The sequence below is a fragment of the Hyperolius riggenbachi genome, chromosome 10 (assembly GCF_040937935.1).
Source record: "Hyperolius riggenbachi isolate aHypRig1 chromosome 10, aHypRig1.pri, whole genome shotgun sequence".
Classification (NCBI taxonomy): domain Eukaryota; kingdom Metazoa; phylum Chordata; class Amphibia; order Anura; family Hyperoliidae; genus Hyperolius; species Hyperolius riggenbachi.
The window spans coordinates 54,143,383-54,169,993 of record NC_090655.1 but is presented as its reverse complement, the minus strand read 5'-3'; the positions used below and the strand labels follow the sequence as shown (position 1 = coordinate 54,169,993).

Genomic DNA, 26,611 nt, shown 5'->3' with positions numbered 1-26,611 from the left:
TCTTAGCATTTAAGGGGGCTTTGCTATTAACCCTTAAAGTCGGCGGCTTTTTTATATTATAGGGAGCGTTACGGTTTAACGCGAAATTACGGTAGCGTTTAATGCGAAATTACGGCATGAACGAAACGCGAAATTTCGCGTTGAAAATTACGCTTACGGTATTTTCAATTACGATTTTAATGGCAATTTCGCTACGCTAATTTCGCATCGTAATCGCAAATTTCGCATGCGTAATTATAGTAATGCGAAATTACGAAAATTTCAGCTCAACTCTATGCCCAACCCTAAAACCCCCCTTCCTGACACCTAACCCTACAACCCTCCACCCCGTCCTGATGCCTAACCCTAAAACCCCCCTTCCTGACACCTAACCCTACAACCCCCCCCCCCCCCGTCCTGATGCCTAACCCTAAAACCTCCCCTTCCTGACGCCTAACCCTAAAACCCTCCTTCCTGATGCCCAACCCTAAAACCCCCCTTCCTGACACCTAACCCTACAACCCCCCCCCCCGTCCTGATGCCTAACCCTAAAACCCCCCTTCCTGACACCTAACCCTACACCCCCCCCCGTCCTGATGCCTAACCCTAAAACCCCCCTTCCTGACGCCTAACCCTACAACCCCCCCCCCCCGTCCTGATGCCTAACCCTAACACCCCCTAAAACCCCCCTTCCTGACGCCTAGCCCTAAAAACCCCTTCCCCCCCCATCCTTTCTCTGCCGCAATTAACATAAATAAAAATATAAATTTCTAAAACATTACATTTCAAACCAATAATTTACAAAATGATGTTTCTCAAAACGATAATTTTCAAACCGATAAGTCTCATAACGATAGAATTTTGGTTGGACTGGCACAGAGCCCGCTATTTATTGGGCGCCCAAATTTCTTCTTTTGGCACCCGATATTTTGCATAAGCGCCTATGGGGTCCCTAAATAATCCATTTGCTGCAGCTGCCCAAATGTCCTCCTTCCCGTACACAGTGCAGAAACACAGACAGATACGGTGCTTAGTAAGCCAAACACTTCAGATCAGAGGATTATCTACATTTACAATAAATGTGCTGCGGTTCATTAGGACACAGGTGTGTATATATATATATATATATATAGGGTTGCTTCATCGATTGCCAGTGCTTGGCTGTACTATAGCTGAAGCATCAATTTTACTTTATTTGCGTGCTGATGATTGGCAATGTATAGCCAATTTGCCGCTTGTTAAGATAAGACCCCTATGTGTGTGTGTGTGTGTGGAGGGGGGGGGGGCATGGTTTGAAGTTGAGAAAAGGTGAGCATTGGTTGAAGGATACCCAAACCGAATTGCTCTGTTTAAATCGTGGCTACTCTGATTATTGTGATGTGTGGGTAGGGGTCCCAATGGTTACTGCTCCTCCTGCCCCTCCATTACACCGCAGAGGTTGGTAGCGGTTGTAACTAGGCCTAGTCGGTGACCTTTAAAGTGTGCTTGAGAAAGGGGTATATACAAAAATGGCCCCTACCTTGTGCTTCCTCCAGGCCCCATCAGGCTGTTTACTTCCTCGCCGTCCTCCTGCCCTGCCTGGATCCTTCGCTATTCGGCCCATAAAGTCCTCCGCTATTTGGCCCATAAAGTCAGGTTCCCTTTAACCCAGACATACTAGGCTGCACATGGGCAGTATGTCCGATCCACCCTCCTTGTACTGTGGTCTGGAAGGGAGTGCATGCTATGAACATGGAGCTGGAGGGGGCATGGTCACAAGTGGGTGGATCGGACATACTGTGATTGCGCAGCCTAGTATGTCTGGGATAAAGGTTGTCGCTTGACCAAGTTGAAGCCACTAACAGGGCCTTTTGTAGGGGAACAGAGGAGAACAGAAGTGAATGGGAGGAGTGGTAAGCAACAGGACTCATTCTCACAGTAGCCACCATTTTAACAAAGCACATTGGCTCGTGTTTCCTTTAGGGTTAGCAGTTAGGTTTAGGCATCAGTTTAGAAGTAAGAGTGTGCATTCACAGTACAACCCATTGCATTGCTGCATGGGACAAGCTGCAGCCACTGAACCGAGCACATCGTGGTAAAGTGCTGTGTGAGACTGCCTTTAATGCTATAGACAGACCTGTGAGCCCTGAAGAAGGGATCTGCGAGTCCCAAAACACTGGCTGATTGTCTGAATAAATAAAAGTTAATGAAAACTGAGGAAGTGCCAGTCTACTGTATTGCATATGACTGCGGCAGGGTCAATAAATTGTGAACTCGGCAGAGCGACAATTATACAACAACAACAAAAATTGTGTACAGTGCTTTTCTCCTGTAGGATCCAAAGCGCATAAGCTTGTCTCAGATCAGTACATAGTGATGAGTACAGGGGAAAATGATGTAATCATAAATGTCAGACTAAACTGGTGGCTTTTCAGTTTTGATTTAAACTTGTCCAGGGTTGGAGTTGCCTTGACTAAGTTTGGCAAGGCATCCCATAGGGCAGGGGCAGCATGACAGAAAGCTCTGGTTCTAAAGGTTTTTAGTTGAACTCTGAGGGTGGTCAAGTTATTGGATCCTTTTGATCTGAGGTTGTGGGAGATGTGAGGCAGTTGCAACATCCTTCAGGTATCTGGGGCCTAGGTCATGTAGGGATTTGAATGTTAGCATGCCAAAGGATTCTTCATTTTATGGGTAGCCATTGTAGTGAGTAAAGGATTGGTGTTATGTGGCAATGGCGGGGTTGGCTTGTTAACAGTCGTGTGGCAGAATTCTTTACTAGGTGCAGGCGGTGTAAGCCTTTCTTTGGAAGGCCTGCATGGAAAGCATTGCAATAGCCCAGCCATGAAGGCGTGTACTAGGGTTGGAAGGTCTGCTGGAGGTATGAGGTGCTTAATTTTTGCAATATTCCTTAGTATACTCTGTAAAGCGCTGCAGGAAATGTCAGTGCTATATAAGTCCAAAATAATATAATGACTACCGGTTGTCTCAGGATAAGGGAAGATCTCATCCAACCATGATCAAAACAACACATAGAAACAGTCAGAAATGTGAATATAGCAGGGAACATAATAGGAAAAAAATCATAAATGATCACAAATAAGATACATTTACATATCCACCAGGGATGGTCGTAGTCAGCCAACTTCGCTATGCTGGAACTACGCGTAGTTTTACGCAATTACGCTTCGCCAAACTACAGCTTCGAAATCAAATATTCGGTTCGTATGCATTTCGTAGACTACGCGTTAAAATACGCAATTAAGCGTAGTGCGAAGTGAAGTGTATGCGGATGCTTAACCACTTCCCAACTGAGGGGTTTTACCCCCTGACCACCAGAGCAATTTTCACCTTTCAGCGCTCCTTCCATTCATTCGTCTATAATTTTATTATTACTTATCGCAATGAAATGAACTATATCTTGTTTTTTTCGCCACCAATTAGGCTTTCTTTAGGTGGGACATTATGCCAAGAATAATTTTATTCTAAATGTGTTTTAATGGGAAAATAGGAAAAAAATGTGGGAAAAAATTTATTATTTTTCAGTTTTCGGCCTTTATAGTTTTTAAATAATGCATGCTACTGTAATTAAAACCCATTAAATGTATATGCCTATTTATCCCGGTTATAAAACCGTTTAAATTATGTCCCTATCACAATGTTTGCCGCCAATATTTTAGTTGGAAATAAAGGTGCATTTTTTTCAGTTTTGCGTCCATCCCTAATTACAAGCCCATAGTTTATAAAGTAACAGTGTTATACCCTCTTGACATAAATATTTAAAAAGTTCAGTCCCTAAGGTAACTATTTATGTATTTTTTTTAAATTGTAATTTTTTTTTTTTTTTTTTTTTAATTACAAAAAAAAAAAAAATTAGGGAGTGTGGGAGGTAAGGAGTTAATTTTTTGTGTAAAACAAGTTTATTTGTGTGTAAAAAATGGTTAGGGTGTAGTTTTACTATTTGGCCACAAGATGGCAACATTACAAATTTGTTTCATGCGACCTGCAAGCGTCCTTCCGGACGCTTGCAGGAAGTAGAAAGAGGCTGGGACTTTGTTATTTTTTCACAATGATCGCGCTGCTCAGCCGAGCGGCAGCAGATCATTGCGGGGCTGAGATCAACAAACGGGAATGGATTTTCCCGTTCGTTGATCTCTGGGCGAGCGGGCGGCGGCGTGTTTACTAGCGGCGGGCGGCGTGTTTACGAGCGGGAGCGCGGACAGCGGCGGGAGTGCGCAGAGTACGGATTTCTCCGTCCCTGGGGGTGAAAGGATGGAAAAAGGGGCGGAGAAATCCGTACGCGCGGGGGTAAAGTGGTTAATTTTACGCACTAATTTCTCTTTAAATGCATATACCGGGAACTCTTCTATGCGTACATTCCCCTTTCCAATGCGTAAATTTGTAAGCATACAATCGTACGCGGAAAATTAGACGCGAGTAACGCATTCGTAGTTCACTACGCAATACACATGTTAACTATGCATAGTGGGCATAAGCTACGTGTAAATTCGTAAGCATAGTTTTGAAACATCTACGAACTACGATGCATAAATTCGCACTGGCGCAGTTTTTGCTCATCTCTGATATCCACAAATACAAGACACAGGCTAATGACATAAACAAAAGCATGCATACAGGTAAAGGAATACAAGCTTTACTACAGTAATATCATTATTAGTCAGAATAATATACATGAATAATGCATGCCAATGGCTGCATAAAATAAGCCATTCAAAGAAATATTATGTGAATGCCCAGACAGTAAAATGTGGAGACTTGAATGTTGTCATTAAGTGTTCTGTGTCATTATAACCAGTATAGCTATTTATAGACGCGCCGTGAGGTCATTAGCCTCTTTTAACATCACCCCCTCGGGGGTATTTTAAACTGTTATCCTATTATACTTACATAATGTATTTATGTGTGTGTGTGTGTATGTGTGTGTTTAATTCACACTATTGGTTTGTGTAGAGTACCCTCTGGCAAGTGTAGATTTAGCCATTTTCTCTGCAGTTAAAGAGGAACTGTAACCAAAGATTGAACTTCATCCCAATCAGTAGCCGTTACCCCTTTCCCCATGAGAAATCTTTACCTTTTCTCGAATAGATCATCAGGGACGTCTATATGGCTGATATTGTGGTGAAACCCCCTCCCACAGTGTAATGTGATCGTTCCTGGCATCACACTGTGGGAGCCCTGTTGCATTGAGGTAAAGAACAGCTGTTTCCAACTGTGCATATGTATATCTATTAAAAAGAACAAAAACTTTTACCCTATTGCATTGTTAGGGGGTGTGGTTATAGATAATGGCAGTTGGTGCTGTCTACTTTTTTTATGTCTGCCAGCAGTAAACATGATTATGTGCAAACCGATTGTGGATCAAGCAATATTAACTAATTACATGGTGAATATCAATCATTTCTTCATCTCTCTTTGATTTGTAACTTCTCACTTTGCAATTATTATTATTATTATTTTGTATTTATATAGTGCCATCATCTTCCGTATCGCTGTACATAGCACAAAACAAATATTGGGGAACAAATAGACATGAGAAATTTAAGACACTGTTGTACAGTCATGACATTCAATAGTAGATATACAAATACATGCATAGTAAATCTGTAGTTTGAGATATCTCTAAAGTTGCACATGTGCATATGGTAAATTACAGCAGTATGAGAAACATTAGGAGGAGGTCCCTGCACTTGGGAGATTACAATCTATGTACTGATTTATTTATTTTTTCCTTTTCGCTAAAGTTCCTCTTTAAACAAGTTGCTATTATTTGTAGTACAATGTATTACAAACTGAATATATATAACTAGTAAAAAGGTCCGCCCGTTAAAAAACGGGAGCTAGGTCACAGCCGCTACCCCCCGCAATGCGCGCACATGTGTCCTGCTTGCTCGTTCCCCACCACTGTCTGAAGTACTGTATATGCACACAGGGAGCTGCTTGCTTGGCATTTGGAAAAAGCTGTTATTTCCCACAATGCAATGAGAACCTCTGTGAACCACAGACAGCAAACTGTCAGGTCCGGCCCTGTGCCCTATCTGCCCTGGCTGTGCACATGCTCAGTACAAAAAAGCCAGGGACACACAACCAGTTGATGACGCAGGGACACTTGCATTTTATTGTATAGGATGCCATCCTCAGTACAAGGAAGCTATCTGCAGCTAAGAAGGCATTCGTTTTCATCTTTTTTTATTTTCTGCACAACTCAGAGGGCAGGGCTAGACTTAGCACTAGGTACTAGGGTTGGTCAGTGAGATATAAATTGCAATGCAAAGCAAATGTATGCAACTTGAAAATAGACCAAATGAATGGATACGGTGGCAACCGTTTTAAATCTACATACATTTGCATAACCCTGTATGAAATTCGAGTGATTTGTACCTCATTGACCATCCCCTACTAGGTACACTAGACATCAGGTTTTCCATCCACGAGCTGTACTGAGGTCACCAACCCATGGGAATGCAAATCCAGCCTTTCCATCCAGCTCTCTATGCTTCCTGGGCAGCGACCACTCCAGCTCCGTGCATGAACCACAGAGAACTGGATGGATAGGCTAGATAGGCAGTCCCATCCAGCCTCCCATTCATGCTGGCCATAAGGTGGAAGAAGACAACACACTCACAGTACATGTCGGAAGGCAGACGTGCTTTTGCACCAGGATTTGCAGGTTCTGTAGTGGGCGGAGTTTAGGGTACCAAAACATGTGTGCCTATAGGCTTCTGGGAAGTTATCTGGCCCTGTCAGTGGGTATTTGTCAATCTAACTGTAATACCTTCACATCTAAGAAGTAGACTCCCTGTGTGTTGCTGTCCAAAGTAAACATTACGGGGGAAGGCTGGAGCCCAACCACTAAAATAGGTAAAGAATGTCATCAACTCCATTTGAGTGCTCTACAGTATGTTGTTGTACTTAATATATCAACTGCAAAAAAGAAACAGATGCGTGTACTAAGACCATCATCAGAGACTGACAACTAAGGGCAAGGAGAGAAAATACTTTCTGTTCTCTCCACAACTGTTCTAATGACTGCATCTACTCAGCCACTGATAATGGAATCATACAAAGTTTTGTAGACAAAGATTTGTAGACTGTCCATATTCAATGTGCATGGGGAAGGGGGCCCCATCCAAAGTTTTTCAGGGGGGCCCAGTGATTTCTAGTTACGTCCCTGAGTATAAACATTCATAATCAATGTAATTCCCCAATGTATGGGAGAAGTGGGTTGGAATAAAACTCAAGCCTCCACTGAGGACCTGATTTTCAATGGGAATTAGATTATATGATGACAGATGAATAATTCATTTTGATTTCTTGTCTAAGTACTTGTGGATCTTCTCACTGATGTTTCTATGTCCCCACCCAATGATCCAGTTCAAAAGAAGGTGCAGCAAAGACTCTTCTTTCTTCTGCAACTAAAGAAGTATGAAACTTAAAGAACCCAGAAACTTGAGGTTCTTCTACTCCACCACCACCATCAAGGCAGTCCTCTTATTATCCTTCCTGGTCTGGTATGCCAGCTCTTCCACCAGTGACAGATACAAAATTCAAAAGTTCATCAGTTCAGCCAAGGGGATAAGTTGGGAAACCCTTTCCCCCTTTATACCTCATCTACCACACCAGACTGCGAGAGCAACGAAAATTGTCGGTGACCACTCTCACCCAGGCCATAGCTTCTTCAGTCGGCTCCCATCGGGCCAGAGCTTCTGGGCCATCCCCGCCAGGACCACAAGATGTAGGAAAACTTGTTTCCCCTCTTCTGTAATACTTCTAAACTCTGTTTATGCCCTTCTCCTCCCTGTGGTTACAACCTCCATCCCCCTTAGGCCACAGTTGACCGTTTTCGGTTAGTGTTGTTGTTGCACTGTTCAATGTTATCATCTTGCTATATATTGTTCTTCTATTACTGTTATTATCATCTGTAACATGCTGGTGCTTCTGAAAATCTGCACAGTATTACTTACCACTGTGTCCTGCTGTTGCCAAGTCCAATTCTGGGCACGACCTAGTCATGCTTGGTGAATAAAAAATGATTCTTATCTGCCACTTCTATTTGGGCTTAAACATTCTCCAGAAGTTGAAGTGGAAGTTGTGTGCCTGCTAAAATCTTTGCTAACTTGTAAAGAAGTAGTCTGAACCCTCTCAAAGTACACTCTCATCTTTATGGGATTTATCAAGATTACCTTTTAGGGTCTTTTTTTCAGATGAAGCAAATTGGGCTCTGTGATCAGCAGACGTCTTAAATACACTTGTGTTATTTATCGGTAATCAGGTGCCTAAGTGGTGATTTGGACATCCAATGTGGTTAGTGGCCGATCGGCTTCTATATAGACATTCATCATTGTAGCCTATCGTAGACAGGCTACACCTATCAGTTGCTTTGACACCAGTGTTACAAGGATAGTTTTAGCCACCAATCACCAAAGGGGGTCAGGGTTAGGCATTAGGTGTGGTAGTTTACGGTTAGGCACTTAAAGGGGTTAGTGTTAGGCATTAGGTAGGAGGGATTCTTTTTGGCACAGGTGGGGCATAGGATTAGACATTAGGTGGGTGTTAGGGTTAGGCACCTACTGGGGGGTTGGGGTTAGGCAGGGGGGAGGGTTTAGGTATCTACAACGGCGAGTTCAAGTAAGAATGGGTTCCAGGTAGTGCAGAGTAAAATATGGGGGGGGGGGAGGCATAGGGTTCGGCATTAGAAGATGGGGCTTAGGGTTAGGCACCTACTGGGGGGGGGGTTAGGGTTAGGCATTAGGTAAGGGATTAGGGTTAGGCCTCTACAGCAGCGAGTTTAAGTAAGAACGGGTGCTGGGTAGTGCAGAGTAAAATATGGGGGGGGGGGGTGAGGAATAGGGTTAGGCATTAGAAGATGGGGTTAGGGTTAGGCACCTACTGGGGGGGGTTGGGGTTAGGCATTAGGTAAGGGATTAGGATTAGGCCTCTACAGCAGTGAGTTTAAGTAAGAACGGGTGCTGGGTAGTGAATAGTAAAATATTAGTAATCTAAATTACCAATATTTTACTACTAATGGCACCAAACTCATGCGACGGCGCAATATGTACGCTTTTTTATATCCTTGCAATAGCGTGTTAATAAGATGAATGTAGACGTGTAACTGCAATTAAAGCACATAATAGGTGGCGGGCTGGCTGTTATACTGTTAGTACAAGCAAAAATTGATATAGGATTCGTTTTCGGGAATCACTGCCTACATAAGCTCATCAGAATCAGCAATGGACATAAGATATAAATATTTCAGTACACGGAGACAGTTCTGTCGCTGATAATGCGGCAGAGAATGGTACAGGTATAAACAGTCATTTGTCACAGTCCAGCAACATATGATCATCCAAGTATAAGGAGGCATCTATCACCTGTAAATATCTCATACAACACATAACCTTCACTGATTCCAAAGACTGTTCAGTGCCTCAGTCTATGCAGTAAATTGAGATGAATAGAGAAAGTGTCTCCTATCTACTGGGATTACTACACAAACCCTGGAAGTAGGACATTCCTCTCTGGAGCCCCTGTGCCGTTATTGTCATTAACTCAAGACTACATTTGTTCGTAATCTTAAACCATCCCTCAAGACACAGTTTATCCCTTTTGCAAAATGAGGGTTGAATATTTAGCCTTAATCCCCTAGGGATGCATTTTATGTGAAGGTATTTAATAAGCATCTTGACGTGTCACTGACGCCGGATTACGTGTTTCCAGGAGTAACTGTTATACCGATTCTTAAAGTGAACCTAAACTGAGTAAAATGATTTAAAATAAACACATGATGCACCTGCAAATGAATATGACATACTTACCTCGCCCGTCAGTTCCTCCCAGAAGCTCACCATTTTCTTCTAACAATGGTTCCTTTCAGTTCTGACGGGATCTTGTCAGACTTCTCTCTCAGGAAGCTGGAAGCCTTAGGGCCCTTCTTCACTATATTAGTTGCTGTCAGTTATAACTGAAAGGACAACTGATGTGCAAGGCAATGTCTTAGTTTCCCTATAGTTCAAGTAAGTGATATATATGTATTAGGGACTATTTCCACTACACGCAGATTGGATGCAGAATGGATGCAGAAAAACTGACTCCAATGAATGCCTATGGGAAATTCTGCATCAGAAAAATCGCGTTTAGTGGAAACAGGCCCATAGACATTCATTGGAGTCAGTTTTTCTGCATCCATTCTGCATCCAATCTGCGTGTAGTGGAAACAGGCCCAAAGGGTTAGAAAAAGTGGGCGGAGCCAACACCAGTCTAATACATACCCGGGCAATGCCGGGCAATCAGCTAGTATAAAATATAAGACATGTTTTCATTGAGGCAGGGAACACACTTGACTGTTTCCGTACGCTTTTTCTGCACAGAAAAACTGAGAACTCATGTTAATCAATGGGCTAAATCACACTTAAAGAGGAACTCCAGTGAAAAATAATGTAGTAAAAAAAGTGCTTAATTTTTTACCATAATTATGTATAAATGATTTAGTCAGTGTTTGCTCATTGTAAAATCTTTCCTCTCCCCGATTTACATTCTGACATTTATTACATGGTGACATTTTTACTGTGGGAAGGTTATGTAGCTGCTCCTAGCTGTTTTGGCTGTGAGAGACAGCTGTAAACCGCTATTTCCTGTCTGTGAACCTTGTTACATTGTAACAAACTGCCAAAAGTACCCAGAACTTCTTGTGGGAGGAGTTTCAGCACAAAATCAGTCATACAGCGCCCCCTGATGGTCTGTTTGTGAAAAGCATTATATTTCTCATGTAAAAGGGGTATCAGCTACTGATTGGGATAAAGTTCAATTCTAGGTTGGAGTTTCTCTTTAATGTGTTTTTCACACGCAGAGAAAACAATTACATTCTGTATTCCGATTCTGCACATTTTCTCAGTTTTCTGTATCAATTACAATAGCTGCTGTGAAAAAACGTGCGCGTTTTCCTGCATGGAAAGACACTTGGTGTGCAGAAAACTTACGCAGGAAACTGAAAGACAAGTGTATTCCCTGCCTGAAGGACCTCTGTCGTGAAAATCGAAAAAAAAAATTAAAATATATGTAAACATATACAATTAAAAAGTATGTTTTTTCCAGAGTAAAATGAGCCATAAATTAATTTTCTCCTATGTTGCTGTCACTTACAGTAGGTAGAAATCTGACAGATCCAACCAGTTTTGGACTAGCCCATCTCCTCATGGAGGGTTCACGGGGATTTTTTTATTTTCAAAATGCACTTAGTGAATGGCATTATGGCAGTTGCTCCGTCCAACTGCCAAAAAAGTGTATGGTGAGCAGGGAGGCTGTCCACCATCTTTGTATAAATCTTTTTCAGGGAGGGAGTTTTATAAAGAATAAAGACCATTCTGAGAATCCCCTATGGAGAGACGGACTAGCCCAAAACTATTAGATTTCTACTACCTACTGTAAGTGACAGCAACATAGGAGAAAAGTAATTTATGGCTAATTTTTCTCAGTATGAAATGTACTTCTTATTTGTATGTGTTTTAAATTTCAAGATTTTTGCAACAGCTCCTCATTAAGCAATATGAGTGTCCATGTGTGTGTGTCCGCGTGTGTAAAATTGTTCATGCAAATCAAAGATGGATCCTTACATCTATAAATAGCTTAATTATACCTAAAAATACTTATTTGCACCTGCTGAAGAGACTCGTAGTGATGTATGTATTTGCATACTGTGAGTAAGAGCAATACATTTTGCATATTGATAGTGCCTGTTTTTTCTCCACTCTCCATGCTTTCACTTCAATTACGGTTTAACTGTGTGCTAACGTTCTGGCATTGCATGAGTTGCATGCTGGTGTAGTGACTGTATGCCTACCTTGTATTGTAGGTTCCAATCTGGGCCAGGACACCATCTGCATGGAATTTGTATATTATCTGTGTTTTCTTGGATTTTCTTCCCACATCCTATAACATAATTACAATTATTAGGCTGCCTCCAAAACTGGATTACGAGCTTTACTGAAGACAGTCGATGTCTTGACAGAAGATGGCATACAATTTAAATTTGTGGCCAAAAAGAAAAAAAGAAAAATATTGGTCCAACCAACACCAGTCATCCAAAAACGAAAGAAAAAAAAATTAAACTAGTTTTCAAAGGGCTCAGAGTGGATCTGGGAAAGGTAGTGGAAAAAAGCAGAAAAATGCTGCCCCCAAACAACTCAATGAGTCATGGTGTAATAAAAAAAACAAAAAAACATAACACTATTTTACTAAGCACAATTGTAAACATTTAAAAATTAGCCAAACATTTGATAGAAGAATAAAAAATATCAGAAACACCTGATCTGCTGCATGCGTCAGGGTTTATTGCTAAACGTATTGAAGGCAGAGGATCAGCAGGATGGCCAGGCAACTGGTATTGAATGAAAAGAAATAAATATGTCAGCCTCTATATCACTCTCACCTCAGGCAAGCACTTTATGGAGTATATTAATAAATGTATACGTGTTGAAATCGACAGTTTTGTGTCTGCTTATAGGAGGTAAGTCCACCACTGCCTTCCAAGCATTTTAACTATTTTAGTCTATTTTATCCTTTTAGCGCCTCTGTTTACATCACAAATACTTGTATCCACCCCTGGCACATCTCTAACCACGCCCCTGACACACCTCTAATCACGCACACTATAAATATTTCATAAGAAAATTATGATTTTTTACAATTCAAACCACACTGGTCCTTTCTATTCTGGTTCATTTTCATTCATATTAACAATTGAAAGTAATAAATATATTGTAACAATTGGTGTCAGCACGCAGAGAGAATCTGATTATTGTGATCTGCAGTATCACCAAGAATGCAGATATATACCTGGTTATTGATGATCTGCAGAATCACCGATAATCCAGATATATTGCTAACCTCTGGACACCTATAGGTATGTGAGTGTTTGGTGTAACAGTAATACTTTGAGTAACGCACCTGCTGAGCAGGTGATCATTGACAGTAAGGAGACTCTGCTCTGAGAGCACAAGAACCTTCCAGCAGCCTGAGGCTCCTCAAGGGGAGGAGTCAGGCTGAGGATAGGGAAGGCCAGAGAGTGAGTGACCCCTGACGGTGGATGTCACTATCTGGTCTGGAGACTATCTCTTAACAGGAGAGATAGCTCTCAAGGTCGGCCTCACCTGGTCGGCAACACACTGACAGATAAGGTACAAAAGACAGAAGGCTGATTCGGTATCCTAGGCAAGCAGGGTCTGGCAACGGAATATCAGATATGCGAGGTACCGAATCAGAAGACAGAGGAGTAGTCGGAAAAGCTATAAGTCATAACATATAACAACAATGCCTATTCTGGGTGCGAGGTCCTTAGTCTCAGCACCCCGGAACTAGACTGAAGTATACACAGATGATAATACAGTTCCCTAGACTGGGTGCGAGGTCCGTGGTCTCAGCACCCTGGAACTAGTCTGAAATATAACACAGATGGTAGTACAGTTCCCTAAGCTGGGTGTGAGGTCCTTGGTCTCTACACCCTGGAACTAGTCTGAAGGTATAACACAGATGATAACACAGTTCCCTAAGCTGGGTGTGAGGTCCTTGGTCTCTACACCCTGGAACTAGCTTAAGCATAAACAGAATACAATTCAAATAATCTGGCTAAGTGTGAATTCCCAGGTCCACCTGGTTCAAACATACTGAAGGATCTGACTAGGTCTGAGTGCTTCCACGTAGTGATCGCAACGGCAGACAACTTGCAAGTGACCAGCAGAAACTATATATGGAGTAGTGCTCTCCAGCACCACCCCTAATTGCTCAACCAATAGTATCCTGCTCTGGAGTCAACTGATCGGCGTGGTCAACTGACTCTTCCTGCTTAGTATAAGAATTCTGCCTCTCAGCGCGCGCGCGTGTATTCCTAAGTCTATGTGCACTAACAGACTCAGCCACACCAGACACACGCTGCTGCGTGCAAACCGCCGCGCTGGACGTAGAACCAGCCGCCTTACTGTTGTTGCATGCGGCGGCTTTTCCGCGTTCTGCCCTGCTACCAGACACACGCTTCCGCGTGCAAACCGCCGCACTGGATGTGGAATCAGCCGCCTCCTCAGTAGCACATGCGGCAGCTTTTCCGCGATCTCTCACATATATCAATTTAAAGGATGGGAATAAAGTTTAGAGTCAAGCAAACATATTTTTCAGTAAAGAAATCTATATATTTACATAGAAAGAGGGACAAAGTCCTGAAAGAGGGACAAATAAGGAAGAAAGAGGGACATAGGGACAGGGCTCCAAAAGAGGGACTGTCCCTCCAAAAGAGGGACAGTTGTGAGCTATGTGCCCAGGGCCGGGCCGAGGCATAGGCTGGAGAGGCTCCAGCCTCAGGGCGCAGTGTAGGAGGGGGCGCAGAATTCATTCAGCTGTCATTCCTAATTGTGTATGAAGCAGAAAGAAATAAGAAAAGGGGATGTATAGCAGTGACTGCAAGCCATATAACTAGATATTAAGGTGTTGGGGAGGTTGTGGGCCCTGTGGCCCTCTTAGTCTAATAGTAATCCGTGTGTGACAGCTGAGGTGGGAGGGATGGAGGGGCGCACTTTGGTGTCTCAGCCTTGGGTGCTTGAGGACCTTGTCCCTGCTCTGTATGTGCCTATACAGTGGTTGCCTAGGAGGTAACCCTGGTTTGTGAGTATGAATTGTACTCTTTAAGAAATCCACCATTTTCCGGTACATACTACACTATATTGAGCTCTCAGTGTCATCTCTTTTGTACTCTCACCTCAGGTTCACTTTAAAAGTGACTGTAATTGGTTGACAAGTACTCCTTGAGCCTCAGATTACCCCAGAATATATGTATATGTACTCCGGGGTAAGTGTATTACGTGTTGGGTGCCTTGGTTGTACTTGAAGCTACCTTGCTATTTCTTTGAACATACCTTGCCCTAGAAGATAAATACAATCTTTACAGAAATATGTCTGCTTTAGTTACCTTTTGCAGAGATCGCTCATAGCTACAAACGTCTTTTGTGTCCTAAAAGCCTAAAATTTAGACAGATAAGAGGAGTCTTGCTGGTTAGCTGGAAATAGCAGTACAGATATTTTATAAAGTACGAGTGGATAGAGTTTGTTGGTAGCCGTGTACAAGGTGCCACGGCCCCATCAATCTAGACTCTAATATAGAGAGTCACTCGGCAGATGAGAAAGCCTACCAGGGGAATCCTACAATCAGTAGATCAGATTTGCTTTCACGTTGAAGGACATTAACTTAAACGGGAGCTGTTATGACATCGCCACGGATATGTGTCATGGGCCTCCTTAAAAGCTTCATTTTTCTAATTGGACTTTATTAAAGATCCTGGAAGACGGCCAGGCTGAGATGAAACCTGGCTTAATATCACCCTATTCTGGATCGCATTACATCATCATCATCACAATTACAGCTCCGATGTCCGTTTCATCTTTATTGTGTTACTTTTTTTTAATTTTAACTAGCAGACCTGTAGTGAGTGGGAACTGGATGCGCCAGTGTTGAGGCCTTCATATAAAAAGGCTGTTTACCTGGTTCTTTTGTGAATCTTATACTGTATGAATCAATGACCCAGGCAAGCAGCGGCGACCCCCACAAAGCTGGTGGCTAGGAGGAGCGAGGTGAGGAGGCGCGTGGCCAGCCAGCTTTTCGGGGGTTGCCGCTGCTGGCTGCTCGCACAGACGGTGCGGGCACAAGATGACTCCAGGGGGCTGCAAAAAGCCCCAGATAAGCTAAACTGATTTTTTTTAGGCTGACTTTAGATGCCCTTTTTGTAGTAGAATATCTGTCATTTTTACCAGTATTCTACTAGCAGTAATATTCAACACCCTTTTTGCCATGCGCCTAAAATAATGGAGGCCGGTTTCATTGCCCATCGCCCAGTGATGTACTTCCTGTCTAGCAGGAAGTACATCACTGGGATTCCTGAGTTTCCCAATCGTATCCCCCTCATTCAACACATGTGTGCAGCACAACCGCCAACATGTTTAAAATTCCTGCGTCTCCCATTGAGCTACATTACTTCAACCACCTCTGCATTGTTGCAGAACTCCAACGGTAACGTGCTGTTGACTTTGTGGTGGCTCGGTGGCGGATTGGGCACTTCCGGTGCATTGCAATGCTGCAGGTGTGCTAGGCCCCATTGCCTTACCTTGCGGTATGGGCGTGGCCATGACATTGTATGGGCGGAGCTAACATAATGATGTAACAGCGAGGCATAAGAAAGCAGTGTTTACGCCATGATGTGGACAAACGAGACTTTGTATCATGGGTGTGCAGAAACTGTGTGATGCTAATAGTATACCGTAACCACAAAGCAGCAAACATAGCCATCTATGACCATTAAATAATAAATGCAGTAACAGTTACCCCGGACACCAGAAAATAAACGCAATAGGCAACATGTCAGTATAAAATAAATGCAATGCGGGCAAACATGTCAGTACAAAATAAACGCAATGCGGGCAACATGTTAGTACAAAATAAACGCAATGCGGGCAAACATTTCGCCAGAAAAGAAACGCACTGCGGGCAAACATTTCGCCAGAAAAGAAACGCAATGCGGGCAAACATTTCGCCAGAAAAGAAACGCACTGCGGGCAAACATTTCACCAGAAAAGAAACGCAATGCGGCAAACATTTCGCCAGAAAAGAAACGCACTGCGGGCAAACATTTCGCCAGAAAAGAAACGCACTGCAGGCAAACATTTCGCCAGAAAAGAAACAATGCGGGCAAACAATAACATTTCACTAGAAAAGAAACAATGCGGGCAAACATTTCACCAGAAAAGAAACAATGCGGGCAAACATTTCACCTGGAAAAGAAACAATGCGGGCAAACATTTCACCTGGAAAAGAAACAATGCGGGCAAACATTTCACCTGGAAAAGAAACAATGCGGGCAAACATTTCACCTGGAAAAGAAACAATGCGGGCAAACAATTCACCTGGAAAAGAAACAATGCGGGCAAACATTTCACCAGAAAAGAAACAATGCGGGCAAACATTTCACCTGGAAAAGAAAGCATTTACTCACCTGGCAGAAGTGTCTGGCCTCTGGCGCGCTGCTCCGTCCCGGGACCGTCTTGTTCCTCCTGCTCTGGTCTCCCGCGCTGACAGGGCTACGGCAAGATGGCGCCCGAAGCCCTGTACTAGTGACACAAATAGGTCTCCAGTACAGGGCTCCGGCGGCCATCTTGCCGTAGCCCTGCTCGCCTGCCGGTGTCGGAACAGACACCGTAAGAGGAGGCTGGAGCGGGGCTGCGGGCAATGAACTGGCACGGCGTCTATAGACGCCGCTGCCAGTTCATTGAGGAGAGAGTGGCCAGAGTCCCGAGGCCGGGACGTCCCGCTGCTGAAAGCGGGACGTTTCCCGGGACCTCATTAAGCCTGGGACAGCGGACCCCGAATCCGGGACGTGTCCCGGGCAATCCGGGACGTCTGGTCACTCTATATAAGTTAAAAAAAAAAATTCAAAAAGACCTGGTAGTTTTAGAGATAATAGATTTTAAAAAAATGGTTTTTAAACTGTCAATTTTCTGAGTTTAAAAACCATTTTTCCTTTGCATTTTTAAAATTGATTTTCTAAAAAACTACAAGGTCGGTTTGAAAAATTCTCTTTAAGGCCTCTTGCACACTGCATGCATTTACGATTTTTAATCGGTTTTTACCTCTGATTCCGATTCAGATTTTTAATCTTTACTGCATGCTGAGTTTTTTTTATCCGTTTTTCTGTTGAATGTATTCAGGGAAAATCGGAATTGAAAATCGGAATCGGAAACAGAATCGGAATCAGAATCAGAAAACGGATTTGCAGTGTGCAGGGAGCCTACAGCCTACTGCAGTGGCTGGATAGTGTATTGGTTAAGGGCTCTGCCTTTGACATGGGAGACCAGGGTTCAAATCCTGGCTAGGATCTGTACCTATTCAGTAAGGAGTTCAAGGCAAAACTCCCTAAGGCCTCTTGCACACTGCAAGTGATTCCGATTCAGATTCCGCTTTTAATCAGTTTTTACATCCGATTCCAATTCCGATTTGCAGTTTGCTCCCTGCACTCTCTGGCCTGCCCAGGCCCTCTCCACAGCCAATTACATGCATCAGAAAATGTTAAAGAGGAACTTCAGCCTAAATAAACATACTGAGGTTGATCACAAAAGAGTGCTAACTGATAGCACGGCCGTGCTATGCAGTTAACACACAAAGTGCCGCACGTGCACCTTTGTGCATGCAAAGTCTTACGCCCTCGCGATAACTGATGTTTGTGTGCGACAACGCGCGCAAATGTCCACTTTATCGTGCACAAACGTTAGTTATCGCGCGGGCGTAAGACTTTGCATGCACAAAGGTGCACGTGCAGCACTTTGTGTGTTAACTGCATAGCACGGCCGTGCTATCAGTTAGCACGGCCGTGCTATCAGTTAGCACTCTTTTGTGATCAACCTCAGTATGTTTGTTTAGGCTGAAGTTCCTCTTTAACATTTTCTGATGCATGTAATTGGCTGTGGAGAGGGCCTTGGCTGGCCAGAGAACCAGGAAAGCATAAGTAAATGTACAGTTTTATGCACAACATAGGAATGGATGTAATCCGCTAATTACGATTACGTGAAATTTTGTGTACATTTTTGCATTTACGGCCAAACATAATTACGATTTGTAAATGTAAGACTTTGCGCGCGCAAAGGAGAGCGCGCGGCACTTCGCGTGTTAACTGCATAGCACGTGCTATCAGTTAGCACTCTATTTTGACTCAACCCCACTATCATTAAGTTACATTAGTTATGTTTATTAAAATAGATCGGTAACATAAACTCTTACCCACCCTGTTTTAAAAAAACAAGCAAATGTGTGTGATTCATGGGGGCAGCCATCTTTTTGGTTGAAAGGAGGTGAAAGGGAACAGGAGACACAGTTCCAACTGTCCTGTGTCCTGATCACCCCGCCCAGCAGCCAGCGCTAGGCTTCAAATCTCAAATTAAAAAAAAAAAAAAAAAAGCAGAAGGAGAAAAACAACATCAGAAATCCCATTATGCTTTGCACAGCATCATAGGAAAATCTCCAGGCAGATTTCTTTGATGGGGTGGAGCTTAGCTTCTGTGCAGCTAAAAATGAGGCTTGGTAAGAAAAACAAAGTTCTGATGCTGTGAAACTGTTAAAGAAACACCAGGCCTTTTCAGTGCTGCTGAGTAGATTTTTAGTCTGGAGGTTCACTTTAACAATGTCTCCCAGGTGGCTCTCTCTAAAACGTAAGCGTATTTATCAGTATCGTATAGCTGTGAGTTGCAGGGCTAACACATCTCTGCAAAGCATAGAACGGCCATCGCACACCATGCCGCTGCCACAGCTAACGCAACCACAAAGACTCGAAAAGCCTCACACGAAGCACCACGATCCCATCAAGCGCTAAGCTATTCAATCTTCTCAAAATCTCCTGCTGATTTTCAATTTGAAAAAAATTGGTAGAGTGTCACTCCAGTAATAAACAGATCTCACGGCCACCCTGGAAAAATGAAGCTATGGCCAGGCCTCTCACTTGGAAGGCAGCGCTTGAGAAACGGATGAAAGAAAATCTTCACCGAAGAATGCACAAAAGATTGATGGACGGGCAGGGAGAAAATTACAATATCTTTATGGGCTTCTTGGCAGGATTTACCCACCCTTTTTTCCCCTTACATATAATAAAAAAAAGACATGCCTGCCCGCCTTTTCATTCATCCTGCTGCTTTTGCTGAGAAAGGTTAACGTCAAACAGAGTTCAAAATAGCTTAATAAGCAGATTAAACTGATTGCTAAAGCCTGGATGTGTTTTACAGAAAATACATAAAAAACAAAACAAAAAAATCTAGTAGGTATTGTTTTGTTATGCTAGGTTATGTAGCTTTATGGTACTAAATCATAATATTATGTCTGTTCATTGAATACACTATTAAAACACCTGTAAGCCTGATTATTTGTGCAATGATCTAATCACAGGGCATCTGTGCAACGCATACATTTTACGCAGATATGCAAGTAGGGAGAATTAGTTTATGCTCACATCTAAGAACAGAATGGGGAAAATTTGCACAGAGGAGGGGCTTGAGTCTTTGCGCTGAAAGCAACAAGGCACTTTTTTTTTTGTTCTATTGACCTGAGGAAGCTGGGAAGGCCCCCAAAATGCATTGTATAACCCTATTTCTGTGCAATATACTTTATGAAATTTCTTGGAGTCATACTGGCTACTTTATCTACAGGAGATGTAAACCAACCATTGCCTCATCTTTTAAACAGTTTTTAATTGTTTTATTATTTTTGTGGCGCCTCCATCCTCCAGTATTAAGCAAGCATCTGGTCCATCTCCTCCTGAGGAGTCAGCTGCAGAATCATGTTGCCACTGGTACACCGCTTGCTCAACAGTAACATAGGCAGCATTTGAGTGTCAGTTCAGTTCATGTGCATGAACAGTGGCAGAGACGACTTTTAAACAATGTCTTTGTGCCACAAAAGGCACAATAAGTCTGTTTATTCCCCCCAAAAAGATGGACAGATTTAAAGGGATACTTAAGTGATATAAAAAAGGCATGTACTCATCTGCGCTCCCGTTGACTGCGCAGGACACTCCTGGTGACGGGAGCACAGACGAGCGACAGGTTTAGTTGCCAAAGGCAAAAGTGAGCTGTAGCAGGGGACCGGAGGATTGTTGAGTACTGGCGCGGGCACAGGGGGACTGTAGGGGGCCGGTAGAAGCCCCAGGGAAGTATAACTGCCTTTGTTTATATCACTTAAGTATCCCTTTAATTTCTGCAAGAAGTTCAATAAGTGGACAGTAGAAGACCGGTGCAAAGTTATTTTCACCAATGAATTCTCCTTCTGAATGAGACATTTGGAAAATTGCTTGTTCAGAGTTGAAAATAAGAACGCTAACATGAGTCCTTTGTCATGTGAACAGTGCATTATCCTGACACAATCCATGTGTGGGGGGTTACTTCTCATCCAAGGGCCAAGACTTCCATCATGAATTATCAGAAATGGTGTCAACACAACATCGAAGATCAACTTCTCCCAGCAATCCAGGCTCGGTTTAGTGATACTCTGTATAAAGTCCAGCATAATGATGAAGCACCATGTCTCAAGGCAAAGAGCAGTAGCATAGCACTAGGGGATGCAGAAGCTGCGACTGCACCGAGGCCCCTGGACCAGAGATGCCCACTAGGGGCCTGCCTTTATCCATCTTATTAGCTTTTCATTGGTGCTATGTTGGTAATGAACACCTCTATATTATTAGAGTGCTTGGGGGTCCTATAAAAACTTGCATGGGGCCCCAAGCTGCTTAGTTACGTCAGCGCAAAAGAGTTAACGAAAGACATCATAACAGTTTGCCAGGAAACTCCTCCGATCTTATCCCATTGAGAATCTGTAGGCAATTCTTAAAATATGGGAATACAACCAGAAGCCCTGAAAATGTTAATCTGCTCAATAACAAAGCAAGAATGGGTCACCATCAGTAAATATTTGTCACAGAATCTGGTATCCAGCATGCAAGAGCAAACTGCAGAAGTGATAAAGAAGAAGGGCCAACAGCGAAACTATAGAATCTCTTCAAAAATGTGATGCATTTGATAATAAAAGTATGAAATGTTTGAATTTGTTAATCGGTATACCACAGAAAACCGTTAAAAAAAAAGAAAATGAAAAAGCAGCAAATTTAGCAAAATGCAACATTTCTGCCCAAACTTTTGTCCATTAAATCTAATGACTTTACCATTAGGAATGGTCGGAAATCCCAATTTCCGATTACACAAAAAATTCTAATTCCGAAGATTTTCCAATTCCCACTAATACCGAATCCTGGATTTCTGAGGAGTCTTTTTTTGTCATTTTCTTGCATTTTGTGATTGACCAAATACTTACAAGTTGATTCAAAAGTATTAGAGTACTGTGATTGGGGCTAAAATTACCAAAATGCGGACATTTAAATTCTGCAGAATCTGAATGCATCCCTATTTACCATTCCTTCATTTTTCTAGAGTACCTGATGCAAATACAAACTCCAAGAACTCCAACTTCCACGGTATGAACCTGAGACTATTTAGCCACTAAGCTAAATTTTATGCCTTCTGTTAGTCATATGGTAATTGTTACGCTAAATCTTAAAGAGACTCTGTAACTTTAAAAAGATCCCCTGGGGGGTACTCACCTCAGGTGGGGGAAGCCTCCGGATCCTAATGAGGCTTCCCACGCCGTCCTCCGTCCCACGGGGGGTCTCGCTGCAGCCCTCTGAACAGCCGGCGACAGGCCCGACTGTAATTTCAATATTTACCTTTGCTGGCTCCAGCGGGGGCGCTGTGGCTGCATTCGGCTCGGAAATAGACGGAAATACCCGATCTCCATCGGGTCCGCTCTACTGCGCAGGTGCCGGAGACTTGCGCCTGCGCAGTAGAGCGGACCCGACGGCGATCGGGTATCCTTCGGAGCCAACAGCCGCCAGAGCGCCTGCGCAGGAGCCAGGAAGGTAAATATTACGTCATGGCTGTACGGAGGGCTGCAGCGAGACCCCTGAGGGACGCAGGACGGCGTGGGAAGCCTCATTAGGATCCGGAGGCTTCCCCCACCCGAGGTAAGTACCCCCCAGGGGACGTTTTGCCGTTACAGTTCCTCTTTAAAATGTTTACCTGCTATGTCATTATTAGTTTGCTTTGTGTTATGCTATTAGTATTAGTGATAAACACAGATTTTGTATAGATGTAATTTTGCATACAAATTCACAATTATGATGCAAAAGTAGTGTGAAATTTTTGAAAAAAAAATTGTAATTAAAAATTAATAATTAAATTAATTAAATAATTACAAATAATTTAATCTGTAGCATGTATGGGGGCTTTGCTATGAACTGTTAAAATCGGCACACAAATTATGTGAACATTTACGCAAAATTATGAATGAGTTTAATTCATAATTTTGCGTAAATTTTGGCATCATTTTTGTGACAATTGTAGTAGTTCTTAACAAAGCCCCCATACATGCTATTGCCACCAAAATTGCTACATATGTAGCGGAGAATAGTGTGTACAAGTCCCCCAAAAATATAATTTTTGAAAAAGATCTTACAGTTTTGAGAAAATTTATTTTTAAAATTGCAAAGGAAAAATAGTTTTTAAACCGTCATTTTTCTAAGTTTAAAAACCATGTTTCCTTTGCATTTTTAAAATCGATTTTCTTAAAAAATACAGGGTCTTTTTGAAAAATTATTTTTTTGACTTGTACCCACTATTCTCCTTAACATATGTAGGTGACAATAGCATGTATGGAGGTTTTGCTATTCACCGCTATTCGGTATAAAATTATTCGAAAATTACGTGAAAATGAACGGCAAATTACAAATTATTACACAAAATCAATTGAATTTACAAATCCTAATTACGTATAGGCATGATTGCAAAAATGTACTTAAAAATTTGTGTAATCATAATCAGCGGATTCCGATCATCACTAATAGAAATGGGCCAGACTTGGAGAACTCATGGAGAAGCACATGATCAGTTTGATCAGCTGATGGATTTGTAAGTCTCTGATTTGCTGGTCATGATCATGTGTTAAACCAGGAAGTCATGTCAGCAAATCAGAGGCTTACAAATCCATCAGCTGATGAAACTGATCACGTGCGTCTCCATGAGTTCTCCAAGTCTGGGCCATTTCTAATCACTAATAGTATCATTTTGTTGCCTTTCTAATGTTATGATGTCATCATAATTAAACACATCCAATACTGAACATTGGCATTGTTTGACACAAAAGGCCATATGCAATTCCCTTTTTTCTCCAGAGTTTTCTCCTAGGTGATATTTTCACACGTTGTGATAAAATACCATTTAAACCACCAGCAAGCACGAAAATACTCACAATAACTGTGATAGTACTTTTCCACCAACTTTAGGGTACTTTTTCAATTGTGAAATGCAGAAAAGTTATTTTAAAGAGATTATAAAAATGATCTCCTAGGAGATAACTCTGGAGAAAAAGTTAATTGCATATGGGCCTTAGTGTTATTTCCTGATCACCTTAGCAAGAATAAAGCACAATGCTATTGTATTAATGCATTCCAGACATCTGTTACAACCATTGAGGTTTGCATTAATAAAGGGTATGAATTTAATTAATTTGTAGGAACAATCTGATAAGTTGACAACCAGTCCAAGTTCAAAGCGGCAGGCATCATATCAAACCTTCACTACAAGAGACCAAAACGTGTGAGTTTATTTCAAACAGCCAGCTTTAATACTTGATGCATATGTAATACTTAGTGTGACTCGCTTTTTCCTGTTTACGAATTGATGGAAGTAAATATGAGAGGAGGAGGCAGAAAGCTGGAAAGGTTGACACAATGGGGTTGATGTTCTAAAGTTGAAAAACACTGGAGGACATATTGTATCTGATCCAACGTCCACAAAAATGACAACACTATGTATTTCATCTACTAAGTGATTAATTAAATATTAGGCAGAACCTTTGGAACAACTGTGGCATTAAACTTTAAAATGTAACTTCGGGAAGTATATAAAAAGTAACCTGTAGGGTGAAAAACAGATACTGACCTCCATAAAAAGCTCCCTCTGGCCAATGAGCCTCTGATTCTTTACTTTGCAAATGTCTCCTCTGTTGGTCACTGTGTTAGTATTCAGCAAGTGTCCTGGTCCTCTGAAGTCCATGCCCCTCTCAAATTACAATCACAGGAAAGATAGGTGGGCATCAATCTACTAAACCAAACTATCTATTAAAGCTTTCCATAGTGCCTAATCCCCCCCCCCCCTCCAAAAAAATAGGAGTGATTGCAACATTACAAGACATGACTAGATGATTTTTAATTATGTCACAGTTGACAAAATAAGTAGAAGACTATGGATCAGTGTAAACCATTCTGAGGAGTTATGTAATCCCCCCCCCCCCCAAGTTGATTTACCTAGTGGTGGTGAGTGTGTGGTTTTGTTGCCTCGCACCCAAAGCTGACAATGTTTTGAATGGCAACATCATAGCCAGTACCGATGCCCACTTATTTTATTGGCAAGGTGCTGCTGATAGAGTATTTGAGGCAATGGAGCGTAGATCTGGAACTAAAGCTCAGCATGGGTTAGGCTCACAGTTTAAGGTTAGAGCTGGGCACCCGGAAAAGAAGACAATAGGGGGGATGGTTAGGGTTTGGTATCAGGAAGGGGTCAAGCTTATGGGGGGTAAAATTATAGGCATTGGGGAGGAGAACAAGCAGTAGAAAGATTGGTAAAGGAATGGGAATGTAGCCAAAAAACATCACCAAAGAAAATGTCACACCACCGAAGCAAGCATGTTATTTTCTCCCTGCATTTGAGTTTTCTTCTAAAGCTACAATGAAGTGAAAAAAGGGTTAAATACTTACCTATGTGGAGAGGGAAGGCTCTGGATCTCATAGAGCAGCCTTTCTCAACATTTTTACCTCGGAGGAACCCTGCAAATAACTTTTGGATCTCAAGGAACCCCTGCAAACAATTTTTCGATTTTGAGGAACCCCTGCATTTATATTTTTGCATCAGACATGGTCTTTAAAAGTAGGTGAGGCTGTTTATTTCCTTAACCCCTATTACACTGCCGCTCATTATACTGTCTCCTTATCCTAGGGCTTTTTATTAATGTGCTCATTATTATTCTGACCCCCAATTTAGTTTAGTTTTTTATAGTACCCCCTATTATAATGTCCTTGCCCCACAATGGGGGGAATGCCAAAGAACCCCTGCAAAGTACTCAAGGAACCCAAGGGTTCCAGGGAACCCTGGTTGAGAAAGCCTGTCATAGAGCATTCCCAGGCTTCTCTCCATCCCCCTTGTTCCACCGCCAGGACCCTGTGAGGTTCTTCAACTCTCTTGGTCAAATACCTATTCGGCCCCTCTCCCCTCAAGCTGACATCGGAAGTATTTGCGTTCCTTAGTACTTCCGAAGATGAGCGAATCTGTACTGCGCAGGCATGAGTACATGAGAGAGACAGCAGAGTAACAAGAGGATGGAGAGACGACCAGGACAGCTCTATGGGATTCAGACTAAACAAATACTGGTGGAGGCACCTGGTATATAAAAAAAACTCTAATAAACAGTTAACTGGAGAGGCAGAGTGGATCTTACCTCTCTTGAAGAACAAGCCAATATTACTGGAAAAAATATTTATTCATTCAAGCACTTTAAACGGAAAACTTGTTTTGCTAGTGCCGGCCTGCTTCTTCAGGTCAATATGGTGCCTACAATAAAAAACATATACATAAGAGGTTTGCATATTATGATGCTGTATCACGCCAAATATACATTTAATATTAAGTATAAGAATAGACCAGAAAGTTACACAGGGGCTTGCTTAAAATGTGGAGAAATTGATGCCGACATGGTACATTGTATATGGCATTGTCCAAATATTAGCAATTACTGGGATGAAGTACTCAAATATATACTGTTTGCAAAAAACAGTTAACAAAGGACTTTTTGTTCTGTTTCTTCAACTATGTGGATAATTCTTCACTACAAACTTCTACAGCTCAAAAACCTACAGATCTTATTGCGGTGGCAGCTAGAAAGACTATATATAATCGATGGATTTATCCTACTACACCAACTGTGTGGGATCTGAAAGAGGAACTTTTACATGTTATGAATATTGAAAGG

The 26,611-nt window shown here is 42.3% G+C and overlaps 1 protein-coding gene across 7 annotated transcripts in view; it reads right to left on the bottom strand.

Annotated features, from left to right (window-relative positions):
- Positions 1-26,611, bottom strand: part of LOC137535751 (VPS10 domain-containing receptor SorCS1-like) — a 1,470,659-nt gene that overhangs the window by 1,088,553 nt on the left and 355,495 nt on the right. For all 7 annotated transcript variants that reach the window (XM_068257627.1, XM_068257625.1, XM_068257626.1 and 4 more), the window contains 2 exons: positions 26,081-26,193; positions 11,810-11,898 (listed from right to left, as the gene is read on the bottom strand). In XM_068257627.1, the coding sequence (XP_068113728.1) occupies positions 11,810-11,852 (43 nt within the window). In that variant the 5' untranslated portion in view covers positions 11,853-11,898; positions 26,081-26,193. The remainder of the gene's footprint in view (positions 1-11,809; positions 11,899-26,080; positions 26,194-26,611) is intronic.